Source organism: Somniosus microcephalus, chromosome 11 (genome assembly GCF_052327205.1).
Source record: "Somniosus microcephalus isolate GS21.2 chromosome 11, FLI_Smic_1.0, whole genome shotgun sequence".
Lineage (NCBI taxonomy): Eukaryota > Metazoa > Chordata > Chondrichthyes > Squaliformes > Somniosidae > Somniosus > Somniosus microcephalus.
In genome coordinates, this window is record NC_140997.1 from 46453906 (window position 1) to 46477393 (window position 23488).

At 43.5% G+C, this 23488-nt stretch overlaps 1 protein-coding gene across 1 annotated transcript in view; it reads right to left on the reverse strand.

Annotated features, from left to right (window-relative positions):
• Positions 1–23488, reverse strand: part of LOC147110542 (alpha-N-acetylgalactosaminidase-like) — a 45191-nt gene continuing 21703 nt past the window's right edge. Inside the window, exons 4-8 of the mRNA XM_086000606.1 lie at positions 22626–22803; positions 16810–16904; positions 10245–10406; positions 3185–3382; positions 1–2578 (exon numbers count right to left, since the gene is read on the reverse strand). Coding sequence (XP_085856732.1) covers positions 2318–2578; positions 3185–3382; positions 10245–10406; positions 16810–16904; positions 22626–22803 — 894 coding nt within the window. The 3' untranslated portion in view covers positions 1–2317. The remainder of the gene's footprint in view (positions 2579–3184; positions 3383–10244; positions 10407–16809; positions 16905–22625; positions 22804–23488) is intronic.

The following is a 23488-nucleotide window of genomic DNA, read 5'->3' on the forward strand; positions in this document are numbered from 1 at the left end:
TGACCATATACATAAACATTTTATTGAAAAGTTGGAAAAATTCTGTAAATCAGTATTTAAGACATATTACAGGTAAGGTTACAATACACTGCAAGATAATTCTTCAGTTTCATAAAACAGAAAAAATACAGATTATAGTGCACCATCTTTCCACTGCATTATCATCAAGGTTCAATTTTTTAAATATTATTTATCAATTCCTGAATATGTACATGTAGAGGATAATTTAAAGTATGATTCATGGGATTGTCATCTCAAAATATTTTCCATATTTTCATGTTTTTTTTAATTGAAAATCAAGTTGTATGGACAGGGTCGATCATGCAGGACATCACCAAGCTTGCAAAGAGTAAAGGAGAAGGTGAGTTAACTAGCAAGTTTGTAATGTAATAATCAAACAGTTATAATATCACTGCAATTAGTACAATAGAACAGAGACTTAAGGGCAATTAGGGATGGGCAATAAATGCTGGCCTTGCCAGCGACACCAACATCCCAAAAACTAATTAAAAAAAAAAAAAAAATTAATTCAGAACAATGTTTCCTCTGTGGTTTGGGCATTCGATTCTGGGGAGCAAGGGATGTAGAAAGACAGATGTCAAAACCATTTTGTTTCAAGATTATATATGTTTAGATGTGGCATATGGAACTGATCACATGATTTTAATGTGATAACATCATGTGACATCCAAGTAATTTGTGTCAACTTTGAAAATATTTCTTTCAAAACTTGATTCACAAGAGACTTGTAAATATATACATAATTCTATTCAGTATAATTTACTTTACATATGACAAGCAAAGTTATCTACTCTCACCATCTGGTAAATAAAATGGGCTTGGTATGTTCCTTTATCTGATATATGTAGGACTTAATAGAATAGTTAAACATGCAAAAAATGTCATGAAACTGATGTCAGCAAGTTCAATCAAAGTGAAGGCAGCATTACAATTTCTGTTTAAGAATTTCAAGTTAAAATATTGCCCATCATTCTGCTCTAACAATATTTTGGAATGAATAATCATTGATCCTTTCTTTAGATAATCAATTCAAATATAATAAAATATTTGGCGCTGCGTTAGAAAATTTGTCACTTTTTGCTGCCAATTTCATGTTTTCATTTATTTCAGTGGGACAATCGGCAGCTGTTGCCAAGATGAAAACAAGTAGACAGTTTATAAAGTTATCTTTATGATGTAAATATGAAAGCAAGTAGGGCAGTTTATAAATCTATCTTTATAAAGCATTTTCTTTTGTCTGTACAATATTTAGGTCAGAAATGGAAGTGGAGTTTTCAAAAAGCTCTTTCAGTAAAATACTCTATCAATGAAATAATGGCTAGATCTAACATAGTCGTCTCCAGTTACTGATTTTGGGGGAGAAGCAGTTTCAGAGGAAGTTCTTTTTTAAAATTCATTCACAGGATGTGGGCGTCGCCGGCAAGGTCAGCATTTATTGCTCATCCCTAATTGCCCTCGAGAAGGTGGTGGTGAGCCGCCGCCTTGAATAAGTAGCTTGCTTTGCCATTTCAGAGGGCAGTTAAGAGTCAACCACATTGCTGTGGGTCTGGAGTCAGATCAGTTAAGGACAGCAGATTTTATTCCCTAAAGGACATAAGTGAACCAGATGGGTTTTTATGACAGTTTTGTGGTCACCATTACTGATGCTAGTTATTTTATGCCAGATTTATTTAATTAATTGAATTGAATTTGAACTCCTGTTTATTCATGAACTCAGGATTATTAGTCCAGGCCTCTGGATTACTAGTCCAGTAACATAACCACTATGCTACCATACCCCAAGGTTCAGAAACCCAGAAAAGAAAGCCCATTAAACATGGGCCTTTTTGTTTAGGCTAATTTGACATTTTGATGAACATTAGGCATCTAACCTATCAAGCTAGTTTTATTATGAACCCTGTGGCACATATATGTATTTCACTTTCCAGAATTTCATCTTTCTTTCAATTGTAAATGGATTAACTTCCACAACAAATTTCACTGCCACATCATCCTCCATTTAAATGCTTTATGTTACAGAATTTGCAGAAAGACAAGAAAAGTTGTCACCTGAGAAACATATTTCATTAGAAATTCAACATGTATAGATGTGCTAAATAGTAGAGTATTCTGAAATGTTGAATTATTACCTACATGGACATTTACATTATCATTGTGTCATATCACAATCAGCACAATTCTAATTAAAGATTAGACTAAGAAACAACACTGCTCTAACATACTACACATTTAAGAGTTTCATTAATTTTTTTTCTTCAGGTTTATATCAGACATACAAATATTAAAATCAAGACCGTTAACAAATGGGTCGGACAAAAAAAAGGACAACTCCTGTTGGATTGACTTTAAAATTGTGTGTCTGATTTGAAGTAAGAGACCCAACAAGCTTCTTGTCAAAAACATCATAAATGGTGTAACCAAGATTACAATCCACAATATATAGTGCAGGCAGACTTAGTGTGAAAATCCTAGCATTCCCATAAGTGGCTGTGTAGAGATAGGCTACAGCAAATTGTCCATCAGTCAGGTTCCGCTTCCAGACTTGAACATCTTGGTCCTACAAGCAAGAGTAAAGAGCATAAATCAACCTTCACCTTTATAGGGTAGAGGGCTATAAAAATAGACAACCCCACATTACAGTCGTAGCAATGTTCTGTGCCACAAACTGAAAGGAATGGATTTGTTTTACCCAATTCTTAGATGGCAGGTTCCTGATCTCATCTGGCCTGGCAGAGGAGGCATCAAGTTGAAGGTAGGTACTTTCTGACAAGGAGGGGAGGGGGAACTGTAGGATGGTTCATCTTCCACACTTCCTTGCATAAGGCGGGGGTGGGGGGACGAGATGAGTTTGTTTGCTAACTTTCTCAGCAAGGAATGGGGGCACCAAAAATGACAAACAAATAAAGCAGCCAAAGGCAACAAACTAGTTGTCATATATAAATGGAATAATTTAGGGGGGAATTCTGAGTTGTCAGTTGAAGTACTATTAGTTGACAAGGTAAGGAAGAATATTGGCAAATTCATTTAAATGGAGCTATCAAAGAAACTATTTATATTTGTTTTAGGTAAATACCTCAAAACAAGAGCGAGTGTATTTTTAATTTTCATTCCCCTCCCTTCCCACTTGTACTCAACATGTATATTAAAATGGAACTATAGGTACCTTCTCAATCCTTACACCTTGCAGCCCTAGATGGTCCTGGTCTATATGAATAAGCAACCTGTTCTGCAGAAGAGTCTTGGCATCGTTAGAGATTGTACGAAGATCATTGGACATAAAGAAAGGAGCTGCCAGCACTGCCCAGAGAGCCAGCTGTGCTTTGGACTGGTCATAGTTCAGGCCGAAGTCACCAACAATTAGCTGGAATCAACAAACAGTGCAAATGATAATTTAGATACTTTGAACTTCCAGCCCTAACTCTTATTTTTTTAATTCACAGGGAAATATTGCTTTTCTTCTCCGTGTGGGAGGCTTTGTGTGATATCATGGGTTAATAATTTATAATAATTAATAATAAAGACAAAAGGAGTTTCCCCAATGCCTTAGCTGATAAATGCACCACACAGTGTGGCGTGTACACACCAACTATCCACACATGACATGGACAATCAGCATCCTGTTCATATTTACCAGTCAAAATCAACCTGGGGATAAGATCCCTTCCTTAAGTGCCACTCCCCAGTTCCTACTTGATGGTGCTCCTGCTGTGATTGATGGCGCTGTACACTGCGGGTGCAAATTCAGGCACTTGGTGGAGAAACCAGGGGAGCAGCACTTTGGAAGGAGAGCCACAATATTAGGGGAGGGTTAGAGGTTGGGGGGGCGGGAGTATTGCTTTAGAGTCAGAGTTATACAGCACAGAAAGAGGCCCTTTGGCCCATCATGTCATCGCCGACCATCAAGCCCTGTCTATTCTAATCCCATTTTCCAGCACTTGGTCCATAGCCTTGTATGCTATGGCGTTTCAAGTGCTCATCTAAATGCTTCTTGAATGTAGTGAGGGTTCCTGCCTCTACCACCCTTTCAGGCAGTGAGTTCCAGATTCCAACCACCCTCTGGGTGAAAAAGTTTTTCCTCAAATCCCCTCTAAATCTCCTGCCCCTTACCTTGAAACTATGCCCCCTGGTTATTGACCCCTCTACTAAGGGGAAAAGTTCATTTCTATCTACCCTATCTATGCCCCACATAATTTTGTACACCTCAATCAGGTTCCCCCCCTCAGCCTTCTCTGCTCTAAGGAAAACAACCCCAGCCTGTCCAGTCTCTCTTCATAGCTGAAGTGCAGGTAACATCCTGGTGAATCTCCTCTGCACCCTCTCTAATGCAATCACATCCTCCCTATTGTGTGGCGACCAGAACTGCACACAGTATTCCAGCTGTGGCCTAACTAGCGTTTTGTACAGCTCCATCATAACCTCCCTGCTCTTATAGTCTATGCCTCGAGTAATGAAGGCAAGTATCCCATATGCCTTTTTAACCACCTTATTTACCTTTCCTGCTGCCTTCAGGGATCTATGTACATGCACACCAAGGTCTCTCTGATCCTCTGTCCTTCCTAGGGTCCTACCATTCATTGTGTATTCCCTTGCCTTGTTAGTCCTCCCAAAATGCATCATCTCACACTTTTCAGGTTAAATTCCATTTGCTACTGTTCTGCCCATCTGACCAACCCATCTATATCTGTAGTGTATGTACCCGTCTACCTTTAAGAGAACTATTGTATGTAACCGTTCACCTTTAAGAGAACTATTTTAGGTGTGGCACTACTTTGTTTGGCTTCTGTATACTGTAATACCGACGGTGACCACACCAGTATATAAGTGTTGTGTCAGGATTTATTGGGCAGATTCGCCCTGACCTTCGAATAGTAAAGTCCTGTTTTAAGTTACTCTGGTAGTCTGTGTATTAATTAACTAAACAACCCACAGACTTTACAGTGGCGACGAGTCCGATCGTACCCTGCGGCAACAATACTTCCGAAGCAGTTAACGAGCGTCGAGAAGAGGCAACCGCCCTCGTCGTTCTGCTGGGAGAAAACCTCGAGGCTGCAGAACTAGAAAGGAGGAAGAATTTAGAGACAAAGACTTCCATCAGCAACAGGCACTGACTGTCCCTTCTGCCACGGTGAGGAGTGAGCCGATCAGCACGAGAAGCAAGGCGGCCACGGTGACTGTGAGTAAGGGAAAGTAAAAAGAATAACCGGAGGAAAAGGGCGGTGCACTCGACCACGGTCGAGGGGGAAAGGAGCCGGACAGAAGTCGGGTCCAGAGGCGCTGAGACTGGGGCAGCGTGGAGCAAGGAAGCCGCGGTACAGACAGGCTGGGGGACGCAACGGCGTCGTGAGACAGCTAGACCGCGACCGGCGAAAAAGGCCGGGCAGCGACCGAAGCCACGAAGCGCTGCGACCGGGAACGTAGGCGCGGGAAGAGATAAACTCAGCCGCAGCCGGGGAGGGAAGCACCGGACTGCAAGAGGGCTGGGAGGCGCGATTGGGAGCCGAGCGAGCAGGAGAGGCAGAGCCGGCCAAGGGAGACTGAGCGAGAGCCAGTCCAGCGGCTGAAACTGTTCTCCGTCAACGGCGAACAGTTTCAGCCGCTGGGCTGGCTCTCGCTCAGTTCCCCCAGCGCCGGTAGAGCCGAGCGAGCGGGAGAGAGACAGAGCCCGAGCAAGGGGAACTGAGCGAGAGCCAGCCCAGCGGCTGAAACTGTTCGCCGTCAACGGGGGGTACCCAGCGCCGGTTGCCCAGCCGAGAAAAGGGAAAGCACTGAAGCCGACGCGCAGGCTGTGAACCTGAAAGCCAGCGGCCGTCGCCCGTGGGGAAAGTGTACCCCTCCCGCCAGGGAAGAAACGCGGGAAGCCGCCATTAGGCGGGGAAAAAGACAGAAGCGGGAAACCGCCATTGAAGTGGGCAGGAAGAGAAGATAAGCGCGGGAAACTGCCATCTTGGGGGAAAAAAATTTTTTTAAAGAAATAATTCATGGTGTTTATCAGGAAGAGAGGAAGATGCCTAAGCGTGGTAACATCAATGATTTTAATTCCGAGGTAGAAGACTGGGCCACGTATGTGGAACGCATTGAGATCTATTGTGAGGCCAATAAAATAGAAGAAGATGACAAAGCTATAACCTTGCTAAACTCGATGGGCGCGAAGACATACGGGCTCTTGAAGCATCTACTATCACCAGCTAAACCGGCGGATCAGACTTTCGATGATATTGTGGCTGTTCTGAAGGATCACTTGAACCCCACACCGTTGATGTTGGCGGAACGATTCAAATTCTATGCGAGAACGCAACGGAAAGACGAAAGCAACGCAGAATACTTGGTCGAACTGCGTAGACTAGCGAAATACTGCCAGTTTGGAGGGAATCTGACAGAGGCATTGCGAGACAAGTTCGTGTGCGGATTGGCAAAGGAAGGAACGCAAAAGCGACTACTCGAAGAGAACGACCTTACACTTGACAGGGCTGTCCTTATTGCAGCATCGCACGAAGCCGCAGCGAAGGGAACTGCGGAAATGCAGCTAAAGACAGCGGCACTCAGTGTGGATCAAATTACCTCGACAACAACAAAATGTTACCGTTGTGGGAAGACAACACACGACCAGAACCAATGCTGGTTTAAGAACCAGGAATGTAGGAAATGTGGCAAACTGGGTCACATAGCTAAGGTATGCCGGTCAGGGAAGAAGACCAACAACCAAAGGACCAACAACCAAAGGAAGCCATCACAGGAAAAGTACAACAAGGTACACAAGGTGGCTGAGAAGAGTTCAGACGAACAGAATTCGGACTCAGACCCAAACGGCCAGGAGCTGGGTAGTCTGAGAATTCACAATGTGAGTAAGGAAGCTGACCTACAAACTATCTGGGTCATGCTAAAAATAGCTGGAGTCCAAGTGAAAATGGAGTTGGACACTGGATCAGCTCTATCAGTCATAAATCGAAGGGATTACCACCGGCTATTCTCACATATACCCTTAAGAGATACCAAGTTCGTATTGCAGACATACACGGGGCATAAAGTATACCCCATGGGAAAGATAAGAGTCAAGGTGAGAGATGGGGTAAAGAACACCCAAGAATGAACTTATACGTACTACCTGAGGGAGGACCACCACTTCTAGGACGGGAGTGGATCAAGAAAATAGACATGGAATGGCACTATCTAAAAGCCATAACGAGTGAGGACTCGGTGCAGACAATCAGCTCAGATTCTGAATCGGATGACGATGAGACCAACCCAAATGTGAAAGACAAGGCTAAAATGGACTTGCTGACTAAGGTTGGAAAAACAAAGGCATGCAGAAAGGCTTATGCTCCAGAGAAGAACAAAGTTTCAGAACAGATCTCCACCGAACAACGACAACATAGTTTGACAGAAAATTCTGAGTCTGTTCAGTTTAAGGACATATCCATGACGGAAGAACACCGAGCTCGGACTCAACTTTATTTCAAATTACGACAACAATTAGAACAATTGAGTTACCGTCTCGTACAAGAGATGAAAACAATGAAAAAGTTCTATGACACCGAATGGGAGAATCTGGAAAGACAACAGAAGCAGCTAGCTCAAGCAGAGAGCGACCATAGAGCCATCGTGACCAATCACCGATCACATCTCCCTTATGATGTTCAGGAGTTAGAATATTTGCAGAAAGAAGCAAATGAAGAGGAATCTTCAGGAAGCCAGGATTTTATTCCAGTTCTTCTCTACGACTCCTTACAAGCAGAGTTTGAGAAGTTGAAGGAACAGTATGAACAGGCCCAGGCTACAATCCTGGAGGGGGTTAACTCGGCAACCTCCGAAAAGCTAGTTTCAGTGGAAGCTTATGAGCAACTAAAGGTTGAACATGAGCAAGAAGTCCAAAGGCTGCAGGAAATTCTTGATGAGCTCAAGGCCAAGACAGACTCATCGGTAGAAGTTCCATCCATAGATGAGAAATTAGAGGTGAAAGACATGGCAGAACATGAAAGACAAGATGTCCGAGAAGTCATAAAAATATTGAAGGAAACCCAAGACAAATATGAGGCGGCAATGACCGAGGTTCAACAACTTGAAGAATAGATTCAACTGGGAATTCTTTCAGTGAAAGAAAAGGCAACTGTAAGAAACACAGAGACTGTAAGAATGGCCCCTGAACATGAGCTAGAGAGCATCAAGGCGCAACTTCTCCGAGCGCTTAAAGCCAAAGTACAAGAGGAAAAAAAGGTGAAAGCATTGGAGGAAAAGGTGGATGAAATGGAGAAGACTCTGATCCACAGGGTCCCCGTGGAAGAGTTAACGGTCAGCCAACTCCTTCATATGCTGAGAGACAAGACTCTGCAATGGGAACCATTTGAACACGAGCTTCAATCTTCAAAGGGAAGGGGTTCGGAGCTCTCAAAAGTTTGGGGAATAGTTGAGGTTGCAACACAGATTTTACGGGGCTGCCGAAAGTACGCTGAATCACGTCAATGTGAACTACAGAATGTTGAAACAGCTGCTCCAGTAGAAGGATTGAATAGCCCGATCAATCAATCCCCGATGGAAGGGGAAGTATTGGAATCACAAATGAGGTCATTAGTGAAGGATTGGCAGGAAACCCAGGAAGAGCGGGATGAATATGAACGCATGAGGAAGTCTCTTCAGGAAAGATGTCTAGGGAGGGAACAACAGTCGACTAACGTCCAGTTGGGTAAGGAAGAAGTAGCAGGCCCTCTCGCTAGACTAGCTCAGGACGACACCGAATATTACCATGACCTGTTGAGTGACACGGAATATTACGATGACTTGGTCTGCCCAGCTTGTGATGAAAACTCCCAAAGTGCAGAAATCAGGATGAAGCACTTAAAGTCTAAGGAACATAGGGAGATGGTGGCGCTACAGCTGGCAGCGGATAAGGGAGCCCCGAGAGTCTCCAAGAAGCAGAAAAGAAAAAGACGAAGCAGAAGACGATAACCATCTAAATCATTATCACTTCTATCAGATCATGCACGTGGGCCCTACGAAGGGGGCCAAATCAGTTGGAAAGTGGGAAAAATTACCAAGGCAGTCCAGCTGTTTGTAAAAGTCAGCACTGCTGGTTCAGCAGGACGGAAGTTCAAGCTGTTAAGCCAAGGGAAAGACTATTGGATGAGTCACGCTAGAAATGTGAACCGGCTACACCACAGAGATGTTGTTCGGACCGAGTCAAGACCAGAGACTGAATCTGTGAACTGTTCCCGCAGAGACTGAATCTGTGAACTGTTTCCCGCAGAGACTATATCTGTGAATTGTTTTACATGAAGTTGATTATATGTTATGTTTAATGGGGAATAAGTATGTTGTAAGCTAAAAAGGGAGGATTGTAGTGTATGTACCCGTCTACCTTTAAGAGAACTATTGTATGTAACCGTTCACCTTTAAGAGAACTATTTTAGGTGTGGCACTACTTTGTTTGGCTTCTGTATACTGTAATACCGACGGTGACCACACCAGTATATAAGTGTTGTGTCAGGATTTATTGGGCAGATTCGCCCTGACCTTCGAATAGTAAAGTCCTGTTTTAAGTTACTCTGGTAGTCTGTGTATTAATTAACTAAACAACCCACAGACTTTACAATATCGTCCTGCAGCCTTTGGAGAAATGGAGGGGGGCGGGGAAGAAGTCAAAATCTGGGTTTTTGCTTAAGTGGGGGGGGGGGGGGGAGGAGGAGAGAAGGAGGAAAAGCCAGGTAGCATCTTTTGGCTGGGGACAGTGGCGGGGCGGGGCAGGGTGGGTGTTGCTGTTGGAGACAGGCAGGAGAAGCTAAGAGTAGCACTTTGGAGTTTGGCAGAGTCATTGAATTCGAACCCCAAAGTGCTGGGAAAAATCAGGTAATAAAATGCCATGTAATAAAAACAGAATTTGGCATATTTGGTCACAGTAAATTGTGTGTTACATAGCTTAACACCCCTATCTATACAAAACAGTATTTCCTCTGACTGAATGAGGAGCACTAGTTATATTAATGTTTCAAGCCTGCCATTGAATTTATTACTTCTATTGTACTAAAGTAGTTTGCATTAATAATATAATAATCATTTGATTTTGACCATACATTCAGACTCACACCTGAACCCTCTCCATTTTCCCTCTTACCCAGTTGTCCTCTGTGTTTTCCCCTCTTCAATGCAAAGTGAGGAGAGGAGTGAGTGCATGTTCCTATAGTTGATCGAAATGCAAATTGTTGCAAAATGTGCACTAGCTACATATATTGTACCATATCTGGATCGTTCCATCGTCCTGGACCTGCAGCCGGCTGCAACTCTTCCTGGTTGTTTCCAAACCAATCTATAATTGTTAGCACAGTATTCCACGAGTCATCAATATCATCATAGTTTCTCCAAAGATTACAGACTTCACCAATTAGTGTGTAATTCACCTAAAGGAATGTAGAACAGAAAGAAAATGTTTAGTACAATAAGAACATAAGAATTGTCGGCCATACGGCTCCTCGAGCCTGCTCCACCATTCAATATCATGGCTGAACTTCTACACCAACTCCACTTTCTTGCCCTATGCCCGCCCATATCCCTTGATTCCTTTAGTGCCCAAAAATTTATCAATATCAGTCTTGAATATATTCATTGACTGAGCATCCACAGCCCTCTGGGCTAGAGAAATCTAAATATTCACAACCCTCTGAGTGAAGAAATTTCTCTTCATCTCAGTCCTAAATGGCTGACCCCTTATCCTCAGACTATGACCCCTAGTTCTAGACTCTCCAGCCAGGGGAAACAACCGCTCAGCATCTATCCTGTGAAGCCCTCTAATGGGTAGCTAAACAAAGCAATGCAGCACTTGCCTTACTACAACAACAACAACTTGTATTTATATAGCACCTTTTTTATGTAGTAAAATTTACCAAAATGCTTCAGAGGAGCGAGAGAGAGGTAGAGCGGTGGCTAGGTGTAGGGCGGGAAACCCAGAGCTTAGGACCTAGGCAACTGAAGGCATGGTACAATGGTGGAGTGTAGATAATTGGGGATGCGCAAGAGGCGAGAATTGGAGGAGTGCAGAGATCTCGGAGGGTTGTAAAGCTGGAGGAGGTTAGAAACATAGAAACATAGAAGATAGGAGCAGGAGTAGGCCATTCAGCCCCTCGAGCCTGCTCCGCCATTCAATGAGATCATCAAATCAAATCAAATCAAATCAACTTTTATTGTCATTGTTAGTGCACAAGTGCAGTACAACGAAATGTAGGCTTGTGGCTCCCGAGAGTGTACATTTAGATTAAGACATTTAAACATTCAACATACATTTGGCTTGTAATACATTAACATAAACATAACCATAATAAAGTGCATTGGCAGATGTGCAGGCTTTAGAGTTTATTTGTGGAGTTCAGTAGGATGACAGCCCTGGGAAAGAAGCTGTTCCTAAATCTGGTCGTACGGGTGCGAATGCATCTGTAGCGTCTCCCAGATGGCAGGAGGGCGAACAGACTGTGGCTGGGGTGGGTAGGGTCTTTGATGATGGACCGTGACCTCCGTAAACAGCGTTTCTGGTGTATGTGCTCTATGGTCGGTAGCCGGGTGCCGGTAATGCGTTGGGCAGTTTTGACTACCCGCTGCAGGGCTTTCCGGTCATAGTAGCTACAGCTGCCATACCATACTGTGATACAGTTTGTCAGGATGCTCTCTATTGTGCAGCGGTAAAGTTAGGATCAGGGGTGACAGGTTACATCCCTTCAACCTCCTTAGGAAATATAGGCGCTGCTGGGCCTTCTTCACCAGAGAGGAGGTATTGAGGGACCAGGAGAGGTCTTCTGTGATGTGGACTCCGAGGAACTTAAAGCTGTCCACCCTTTCCACCACAGCCCCATTGATGTGGATGGGGGTGTGACTTCCGCCTTTAGACTTCCTGAAGTCCACAATGATTTCTTTGGTTTCTTGATGTTAAAGGCCAGGTTGTTATCGGTGCACCACTTCACGAGATGCTGGACCTCCTCCCTGTAGGCTGACTCATCGTTGTTGGTGATCTGGCCTACTACCGTGGTATCATCCGCAAACTTGATGATGGTGTTGGAACCATGAACAGCCACACAGTCGTGGGTGAAGAGGGAGTAGAGGAGGGGGCTCAGCACACATCCTTGTGGGGCCCCTGTGTTCAGGGTCGGGGGGGGGGAGGTGTGGTTACCTAATTTGACAGACTGGGGTCTGTTTGTTAGGAAGTCCAGGGTTCAGTTGCAGAGGGAAGTGTTCAGGCCAAGAGTTTGGAGTTTGGTGGCCAGCTTGTTGGGGACGATAGTGTTGAATGCTGAGCTGTAGTCTATGAACAGCATTCTGATGTAGGTCTCCTTACCATCTAAGTGATTCAGTGCCGAGTGTAGAGCAGTTATGATTGCATCCTCCGTTGATCTGTTTGCACGATAGGCAAACTGGTGTTGGTCAAGAGAGGTGGGAACACTGGCTTTGATGTGAGCCAGGACCAGTCTCTCAAAACACTTCATTATGATGGGTGTGAGTGCGACAGGTCGATATTCGTTCAGGCACGTCACAGCCGTTTGTTTTGGCACAGGAATAATGGTAGCGGTCTTGAAGCATGTAGGGACTACTGCCTGGGCCAATGACAGATTGAAGATGGCGGTGAAGACATCAGCCAGCTGATCAGCACATTCCTTGAGTACCCGTCCAGGGATGATATCCGGTCCAGCAGCCTTTCGTGTGTTCACTCCGCGTAGAACACCCCTTACGTCTGAGGTCGACAGAGTGAGCACCTGGTCTTCCGGGGGTGGCAAGGCTTTGGTAGCCGGCTCCCTGTTGTCCCTGTCGAAGCGAGCGTAGAAGTTGTTAAGCTCCTCCGGAAGGGAGGCATCGCTAACCGGGGGGCTGGTGTTTTTGCCCTTGTAGTCAGTGATGGACTGGATGCCTTGCCACATGCGCCGGGGGTCCAAGTTGTTGCGGAAATGATCCTCTATCCGCAGTGTCTGTTTTCTTTTGGCAGTCCTGATCCCCTTTTTTAGGTTGGTCCTAGCTGCACTGTAAGCCGCCGCGTCGCCAGATTTAAATGCTGCGTCGCGTGCTTTCAGCAGTGAGCGGACCTCTCCGTTCATCCAAGGTTTCTGGTTGGGGTATGTCCTGATATTTTTATGGGTCGTGACGACCTCGACGCAGCTGTTAATGTAGAATAGCACTGTGGATGCGTATTCCTCGATGTCATTATGGGCAAACATGCCCCAATCAGTGCATTCGAAGCAATCCTGAAGCTCCGATACTGCCCCCTCATGGCTGATCATCCAAATTCAGTACCCTGTTCCTGCCTTCTCTCCATATCCCTTGATCCCTTTAGCCTTAAGAAATATATACAACACCTTTTTGAATATATTTAATGAATTGGCCTCTACTGCCTTCTTTGGTAGAATTTTCCACAGGTTCACCACTCTCTGGGTGAAGAAATTCCTCCTCAACTCTGTCCTAAATGGCTTACCCCTTATCCTTAGATTGTGACCCCTGGTTCTGGACTCCCCGACCATCGGGAACATCCTTCCAGCATCTAGTCTGTCTAGTCCTGTTAGAATTTTATAAGTTTCGATGAGATCCCCTCTCATTCTTCTAAACTCCAGCAAGTACAAGCCCAATCAACCCAATCTCTCCTCTTACGTCATTCCTGCCATCCCAGGTATCAGCCTGGTGAATCTTCACTGCACTCCTTCCATGGCAAGAACATCTTTCCTCAGATAAGGCGACCAAAACTGCACACAATACTCAAGGTGTGGTCTCACCAAGGCCCTGTACAACTGCAGCAAGACATCCTTGTTCCTGTACTCAAACCCTCTCGCTACGAAGGCCAACATACCATTTGCCTTCTTAACCGCCTGCTGCACCTGCATGCTTACTTTCAGCAACTGGTGCACAAGGACGCCCAGGTCTCGTTGCACTTCCCCTTCTCCCAATCTATTGCCATTCAGATAATAATCTGCCTTCCTGTTTTTGACACCAAAACCTCGCATTTATCCACGTAATATTGCATCTACCATGCTTCTGCCCAATCACCCAACCTCTCCAAATCATACTGGAGCTTCTTGGCATCCTCCTCACAGCACACACGCCCACCCGGCTTTGTGTCATCTGCAAACTTGGAGAAATTACATCTAGTTCCCTCGTCCAGATCATTAATATATATTGTGAATAGCTGGGGTCCAAGGACCGATCCCTGCACTACCCCACTAGTCACTGCCTGCCACTCGGAAAAAGAGCCGTTTATTCCAACTCTTCGCTTTCTGTCTGCCAACCAGTTCTCTATCCAAGTCAATACCTTGCCCCCAATCCCATGTGCCATAATTTTACACGCTAATCTCTTATGCGATGGGCCGAAGGGCCTCTTTCTGTGCTGTAAAACTCTATGACTCTATGACCTTATCGAAAGCCTTTTGAAAATCCAAATACACCACATCCACTGGTTCTCCCTTATCTATTTTACCAGTTACATCCTCAAAACATTTCAGTAGATTAGTCAAGCACGATTTACCTTTTGTAAATCTATGTTGACTTTGCCTGATCCGGTCACTTTTTTCCAAGTGCTCTACTGTTACATCCTTTATAATGGACTCTAACATTTTCCCCACTACCGATGTCAGGCTTACCGGTCTGTAATTCCGCGTTTTCTCTCTACCACCCTTTTTGAACAGTGGGGTAACATTAGCTACCCGCCAATCCATGGGTACTGTTCTAGAGTCTATCGAATTTTGGAAGATGACCAGCAATGCATCTATTATTTCTAGGGCCACTTCCTTAAGTACCCTAGGATGCTGATTATCAGGCCCTGGGGATTTATCGGCCCTCAATCCCATCAATTTCCCTAACACCATTTCCCTACAAATACTGATTTCTATCAGTTCCTCCCTTTCATTAGACCCTATGTTCCCTGACATCTTTGGGAGGTTATTTGTGTCCTCCTTTGTGAAGACAGAATCAAAGTATGTATTTAATTGGTCAGCCATTTCCTTGTTCCCCATTATAAATTCCCCTGATTCTGACTGCAAGGGATCTACGCTTGACTTCACCAATCTTTTTCTCTTCACATATCTATAAAAGCTTTTACAGTCAGTTTTTATGTTCCAAGCAAGCTTACTCTCATACTCTATTTCCCCCCTCTTAATTAATCCCTTTGTCCTCCTTTGTTGAATCCTAAAGTGCTCCCAATCCTCAGGTTTACTGCTTTTTCTGGCCAATTTATATGTCCTCTCCTTGGATCTTATGCTATCCCTAATTTCCCTTGTTAGCCATGGTTGAGTCACCTTTTTTGTTTTATTTTTATGCCAAACTGGGATGAACAAATTCTGTAGTTCATCCATGCGCTCTTTGAATGTTTGCCATTGCCCATCCACCGTCAACCCTTTGAGTGACATTCCCCAATCAATCCTTCCCAACTCGCACCTCATACCATCGTAGTCTCCTTTATTTAAATTCAGGACCCTAGTCTCTGAGTCAACTATTTCACGCTCCATCTTAATGAAGAATTCTATCATATTATGATCGCTCCGACCCAAGGGGCCTCGCACAACAAGATTGCTAATTAATCCTTTCTCATTACATAAAACCCAGTCTAAGATGGCCTGATCTCTAGTTGGTTCCTCGACATATTGGTCCATGAACCCATCCCGTATACACTCCAGGAATTCCTCCTCCACAGTATTGTTACTAATTTGGTTAGCCCAATCTATATGTAGATTAAAGTCACCCATGATAACTGCTGTGCCCTTATTGCACGCTTCTCTAATTTCCCTTTTAATGCCATCCCCGGCCTCCGCATTACTGTTTGTAGGTCTATATACCACTCCCACTAACGTTTTCTGCCGCTTGGTATTTCTCAGTTCTACCCATACAGATTCCACGTCATCAGAGCTAATATCCTTATAATATAGGTTACAGAGATAGGGAGGGCTGGGCCATGGAGGGATTTGAAAACAAGGATGAGAATTTTAAAATCGAGACATTGCCGGACCGGGAGCCAGTGTTGGTCAGTGAGCCCAGGGGTGATGGGTAACAGGACTTAGTATGAGTTGAGATACAGGCAGCAGAGTTTTGGATGAGCTCAAGTGATATGTAACTTTAGTTTTCTATCATGAAGTCAGAAACCAGGCTTGTCCCTGGAATTGTCATGTGTTAAGTACAACACAACACTCTTTACATTTGCAGAAGATGTTATACCTAATGAAATGTCCCACAGTGCTTTACTGGGAGAGCCTAGGACTGAGCAGTAAGTAGACAAGAAGATAAGAGATGACCAAAGGCTCAATCAAAGAGAGAAGTTTTGAGGAGATTTTTGAAGAATGGGAGAGAGATAGAAAAGTGAAGAAGTTCAATTCTAATTTTAATTTAAAATATTGAAAATTAAGATGGTAAAAGGTGCTGGACGGATAGGTTGACTACCTGGGAGTTTTTAAACTTGGCTTCACACCGGACTTATCATACAGAGGCCCAAGTGGGTTGACTTTAGTGTGCTTAAGAGTCAGACTATCACTTTTATATCTGTTCATCTGAAACTGCTTCCCATTGATGTGAAAGTGATAGATCATCGAGGGCAGCTGCACTTTCTTGGTTTATTCATAGTTATTCCTGTTTTACAAAAAAAAACTTCCTTCCAGGCATGAAAGTAGAGCAACAGAATCCTCCATGAATCTGAATACCTCTGCAGTCTCGTGGATTTAATAATCTGCTGGCAAAATGAACACAGGTGCAGATCGGCAACACAGAGCCATATCAGTACAAGGTCATACTTACATGGGCACAAATACATAACATCTGTTAAGAGAGGGAAATAAAAGGCTTTTTTTCTCCCACCTTTGGTGGTAGACCATCTTCATAGGCTGGCCAGCTACAAGAATATATGATTGGCCTTCCTGTAGCATTGAGAGCATGGCTCATCTTTGGATAACCTAGGGAATAGAATTCTGACATTAGAACTGGTGAAATAGTAGCAGTCAAAGTGCTAACCGTGTTTCAGATATGGAGCATTAGGTAGCATAATACAATAGCATATGTAAGCATTAAATGAGTTTTATGGAAATATTACTGTTGTGTAATAGACAACACTACTTAATAATCTTCATCAAACAGTTTGGGAGAGAAATTGGTCTTGGGTGAAAAAGAAAATCGGGCAGGGTGTAAAACGGGCTGTCGATTCGGTACTGCTCGTTTTGCACTACCGCCCAAGATCAATCCCCACCACCCCCCCCTTTTCAGGCCCTAATAAAGCCAGTTTCTCATTAAAGTCAGAATTCTCTCACTTTAATAGGAAATGTGTACTTTAGGTGAGCGTGAAATTGGAATGTACTCTCAATCTTCATTAATTTTATTTTTTCCTGGAAACTAAATTCATTTTACTTTATATAGTAAATCTGGGATGTTATGATTAAGGTTATCCACCAGGTGGTGCTGTAGCCAATGCTGCTGCTAAGGTCAGAGGTTTGCTTCCTGCCTAGGTCAGCAAAGGTGGAATGCCAGGATGCAGGCATGATGTTTGTTACTCTGTTTGTTTAATAAAATACTCGTACTAGTTCCACGATATCGCCTCTTCGAGTTCTTGTTCCACTACATGGATTTATCACATTTGGCGACGAGGTAAAAAGGACCCTGGATAAAGAAGAGAAGTCTGCCAGGACTTTTAAACAACAAAATCATGAGCTGAAGTTAGCTACCAGTTGGAAGAGAGCATGGCTGCTACGGTAGGAACGGTTTCCGCTTTTGATAGTCAAGCACAAACCTGGGAGGAATACTGTGAAGTGTTGGGTTATTTTTTCGAAGCAAATGAAATAAATGATGCCAAAAAAAGGAAAGCCATTCTGCTTAGTTCAGTGGGAAGCCAGACCTACAGTTTGATGAGGAACCTGCTCAGTCCTGAAAAGCCTGGAGACAAATCATTTGTTGAATTAGTGGCTTTCCTAAAAGAACATTTCAACCCTAAGCCTAGTGAGATTGTACAGCGGTTCAAGTTTAATTCAAGGAACAGGAAAGAGGAAGAGAGCATAATGGACTATGTAGTGGTGTTGCGTAAATTAGCACAAGATTGCAATTATGGGAACAACCTGAAGGAAATGCTGCGAGATAGGCTAGTTTGCGGAATTATGGATGACCGAATGCAGCGTAGATTATTATCCGAGACTGGGCTTACTTATGAAAAAGCATTGGAACTTGCTCAAGCCATAGAGACAGTGAACCGAGATATAAAAGAAATACAGGGTTCAGACAGGGCTAATGCTATGCAAGTTGCAGGTCAGGTTGTTGTGCACAAGTTGAACATACGTCAGAAACCACAACGTGAACATGTGAAGGCATGTTATAGATGCAAGGGTGATCACCTGGTGAGTGAATGCCGGTTTCTGGAGGAAAAGTGCTACAAGTGTGGGAAACAAGGACACATAAAACGAGCTTGAAGGGCGAAATCACGTGGAGAAATCCAAACCAAAAGGGGGAGGACAGCAAAACCAAGGGAGAGAAGTGAAAAAACATGGAGCACACCACATCAGCGGGGAAGCTGAGGAAGAAGAGGACATGTTCATAATGTATAGCATGTTAGGAGCCACTTTTGGAATGTTCTCTATCACATTGCAACTGACAGTAAATGACTCTCAGGTGAACTTTGAAGTGGATACAGGGTGCGGCGTGACCATAATGAACAAGGCAGAGTACTCAAAATTGTGGAACCGTGCAAAAGTTTCAGAGTTAAAGCCTTGCTCCCTGCATCTTAAAACATATACAGGTGAACGAGTAGCAACATTAGGTACAGCTAATGTAGCTAATGTGCAACACAGGGACACAGTGGAAGAGCTACCTGTAGTTATAGTATTGGGTACCGGACCAAACCTGTTAGGTCGGGGCTGGATAAAAGAACTTAAATTAGACTGGGGAACAGTAAATCAAATAGATGCGGGCAAACAGTTGACTTTGCAAGAAGTGTTGAGTGAACATGAGAATGTGTTCAAGGAGGAACTTGGCACATTTAATGGCCCCCCAGCTAAGATTTATGTAGACAAGGAGGCACCGCCAAGGTTTTTTAAACAACGACCTGTGCCTTATGCCATGAAGCCAAAGGTAGAGGCTGAGCTTGACCGTCTATTGAGAGAGAACATACTGGAGCCAGTGAAATGTTCAGAATGGGCAGCTCCCATAGTACCTGTTTTGAAACCGGACAATTCGGTAAGACTTTGTGGAGATTATAAATTGACAGTCAGTCAATCGGGTGTCCAAACTAGAGCAGTATCCGATTCCCAAAACAGAGGATCTCTTTGCAAACCTGTTGGAGAACACTGACACGGCACTTGTGACTGCAGAGCAAGTAAGAACATGGACAGGTAAAGATCCAGTACTGTCTAGAGTTTGAGAATATGTGGTGAGGGGATGGCCACATCATCCGGAAGGGGCTGACTTCACACCCTACAGTGTCAGGAAAACAGAGCTGAGTGTGCAGGATGGTTGCGTGTTGTGGGGAGCACGAGTGATTATTCCACAGCCAGCACGACAGTCTATCCCAGAGCAACTACATCAGTGTCATCCTGGGGTCTTGCGTATGAAAGCCTTGGCTAGGAGTTACTTGTGGTGGCCAAAGCTAGATGAGGAGATAGAAAATCTAGTCAAGACATGCAGCACTTGTCAGGAACACCGGAAGGCACCAGCAGCGGCTCCTCTCCACCCCTGGGAGTGGCCGGATAAACCATGGAGAAGATTTCACTTAGATTATGTGGGTCCATTCATGGGGAAGATGTTCCTCATAATCATTGATGCACATTCCAAATGGATGGATGTTTATCCTGTAAATTCTGCTTCCGCCACTACTACTATAGACTGCCTGCGTCGGAGCTTCAGTAATCAAGGACTACCGGAGATCGTGGTGAGTGACAATGCCACTTGTTTTGTGAGTACAGAGACAAAAGAGTTCTTGAGAAAAAATGCCATAGTGCAGGTGACCTCAGCTCCATATCATCCGTCCTCGAATGGACTTGCGGAGAGAGCCGTACAAACATTTAAGGAGATGATGAAAAAAAGTGCAGAAGGGAGTTTAGCAGCCAAAGTGTCATGGGTTCTGTTCAGCTACAGAATAACACCTCAATCCACCACAGGACTCTCTCCTGCTGAGATGTTATTAGGTCGTAGACTATGCTCCACTCTTGACCTTGTCCACCCAGACCTAAAAAGGAAAATGGAAAACAGACAAAACAAACAAAAAGAGAACCATGACAAAAGAACAAAGAGCCGAAGTTTTGGAGAAGGAGATGCGGTCCTTACCAGGAATTTCAGTTATGGACCAAAGTGGATTCCTGGCTTCATAGACTCAATGACAGGTCCAGTATCATACAAGGTCATGTTGGGAGATGGTAGGGTAGTACACAGACATGTAGATCAGATACTTCCCCGACAAGGGGAAATTGAAATGAAGGTTCCAGATGCAATGACTGAAGACAGGGTTGCCCCCAGTTATCCAAGTGCATCTGTGGTGCTACCCCCAGCGACAGAGACAATGCCACAGGAACCTATTCGTCAAGAGGAAACCATCGTTGCAGAGTCAGATACTCTGAGCACTGCTCAGGAGCAGCTGGTGGCTTCACCACAAACAAGCAGGGACTTTACTGTTAGACGTTCACAAAGGACTCGTAAGCCACCAGAGAGATTGATACTGTACTGTTAGATTCATCAAGTATGGAACACGATGAATGGAGACTCCTTATGTGACCCTCAGGAATGGTTGTCTGTTAAGAAATTCATACTGAAATCTTAAGGGGGGAGGGATATAGTAATCTGGGATGTTATGATTAAGGTTATCCACCAGGTGGTGCTGTAGCCAATGCTGCTGCTAAGGTCAGAGGTTTGCTTCCTGTTAAGGTCAGAGGTTTGCTTCCTGCCTAGGTCAGCAAAGGTGGACTGCCAGGGTGCAGGCATGATGTTTGTTACTCTGTTTGTTTAATAAAATACTCGTACTAGTTCCAAGATATCGCTTCTTCGAGTTCTTATTCCACTACATGGATTTATCACACTTTACTTAGTTAATAGTTTTTCCAGGCCAGATTAAGGACAGGGAAGTTCGCCTCTATGCCCTAAAATTTTGTGGCAAGAACTTAGTTGAGACTTAACACCAAAAGATGACTCTTCCAATTGTTCAAATTCCTATTACGTAAATATCCCTGAGTAGTTAACAAAATTTGAGGGCAAAGAAGTTAGTAATTTGTCAGGGACATCATGGCGGGTAATCTTAACCCCAGAAAACGTGTTGGTTTGGGTCGGGTGGGAAGTTAAAATATTGGACATTTCAAACACTGTTAATCAGGCTGGTTGTCGAGCAAGGAACCTGGGAAAAAACATTCAAACACTTGCTGGAGTTAAAACTCGACGGCATTCGGGGAAACCCGTACTTCCGGGTTTCCTGACCATAATTCCTCCGCCGCCACACCCCCCACCCCCCCCCTCCGAAATCATGCCCCAGTAAATATCGGGGCGCATGGTTGTACTAAAAAAAATCTTCAAGCAGCAATATACGATTCAAACCAAGGGAGCAAATAAAGGATTCAGGAGGGAAGCATAAATACCCTGATATGCTTCAAGTGAAGAAGACTTGATAATGCACAAGTGATGAAGTGAATTGCTACATCTATTACTGGTGAATCTCAGAACTAATGTGAAATTTTAACAACTCCATAACAAAGCCAATTAAATTCAAAGATCTTGTCAACTCCACTAGATACTGTACAGGAAAAAGAAAGCCACTTTTGCAGCTTCTGTTCCATAAGTAGGCTGTAAGTACAATATTGCTGCAATAAAGTACCATAATAGTTGGAGAGAGAAGAAATTCTCATCATAATGCAAATACCATATACATGGGGAAGAGTTATCTTTCAATAACACATTTTATTTTTCAAAATGTCTTAAAACAAAAAAACTTTCTTCTAGCAATTTTCTCCTCTCCTGAAGGCATTTTTTCCTTTTCATGCTCCATAGTTCCATAAGAACCAGTTACCTTGTCCAAGTGACCATTATTCATTTGTGAGTATATCACAGCCAGACAAAATTCTGTCATCCCCCAACATTCACACTTCTAGCAGAGGTCACTGGATAGTGGTCAAGAACAGAAATGGGTATATTGGTTTCTCCCCTCCTCATCTCAGGGGTGCCGAGAACAATTCTAGGGCTTGTATTTCTGCACCAGCCAAGACCAGCTAGCTCACTACAGACCTGGAGTTGGACCTGGGGCCTAGCTGGTCTGTATAGCTGAGGTAATTACATTTTTTGACTAGTGAATCAATGGGGGAGCCCTGCTAGTAATTTGTCATTTTAATCCCTACTAATTTGGTTCACAATATGGTGGACAGACTTCTGAAGGGAAGGAATTTAAATTTTATTTACAATATTCCAAACTAAAATAAAATTGTTACAAATAAAATAGAATATTGCATTATATATTAATACACTGACAGTATAAACTTCAAAATGCTAGTTATCCTGTCAGTGTGCAACTTGCTCAAGTTTATGTTGACTTGTGAATTATTTAGTTCTGTCCTTGTCAAGAGAGAGATTTTGTACTCAGTAGCCTCTTGTTGAATAAATGGAAAATGCTCACCAAGATAAATTAAATGGCGTGTTATTATTACATGGCCTCAGAGAGGTGGTACCTATTGCTTTTTCGGTGGAGTTGGAGTTGCAGCCATCGAACTTCAGCATGTCTACTTCCCATTCTGCAAATGTCTTGGCATCAGTGTCAACGGTCTCCAGTGTGGTGCCAAGATACCCACCACAGGTTGAATTACCCAGGTCCCCATAAATCCCTAGCTTCAGCCCTTTAGAATGAACCTAGCGTAAACAATGAAGATCAAGAAGTAAATAATGCAAACTATCAAGATAAAACATGAGTAAACATGTCACTTTGTAAAGTTCCATTTCATTATTTGTAGTTAGAAGATTTATACATACTTCAGTCACCACTTCAAGAAAGTATCTGACTCAATGGCAGTAAGTTATCAATAGTGTTTTACAAATCATTCTCACTGTAGTAAACAAAATGCTATTTTAACTTTTTTTAAGGGGCTCCTTATTTCTATTTTTAAATGTTTTCCTAAATAATTGAGACTAAGTACTTGTTGACAATGATTGTTAGTATACAATGTCTCATTGGATGAGTGGATAAACCTCAGGTCATTAAAAAGGACTAATATCAGAAATGGTGATGGCTATTTATAAACAATGGCCCAGAATTTGCAGTTGTCATGATGGCAAAACTGTCCATGCTCGCCGTCATTACTGTGTGAAATTGACAGCAACTTTTAGCTTCCGCACATACGCAGTTAAACGCGGAAATCTGGAAGTTGCTGTCAGTGATACCCTGCTCCTCCACAGGGTACGCTGTTGCAATCTTCGCAGATGCAATCAACAAAGGATAAGTGATTTGGTGTGAACTTCAACTGTTTACGCACTATTCTCGCTGTAAAAAAACAATTAAAATGTTAAGCCCTGCTCAGTCAGGAGTAACTGAGATTTT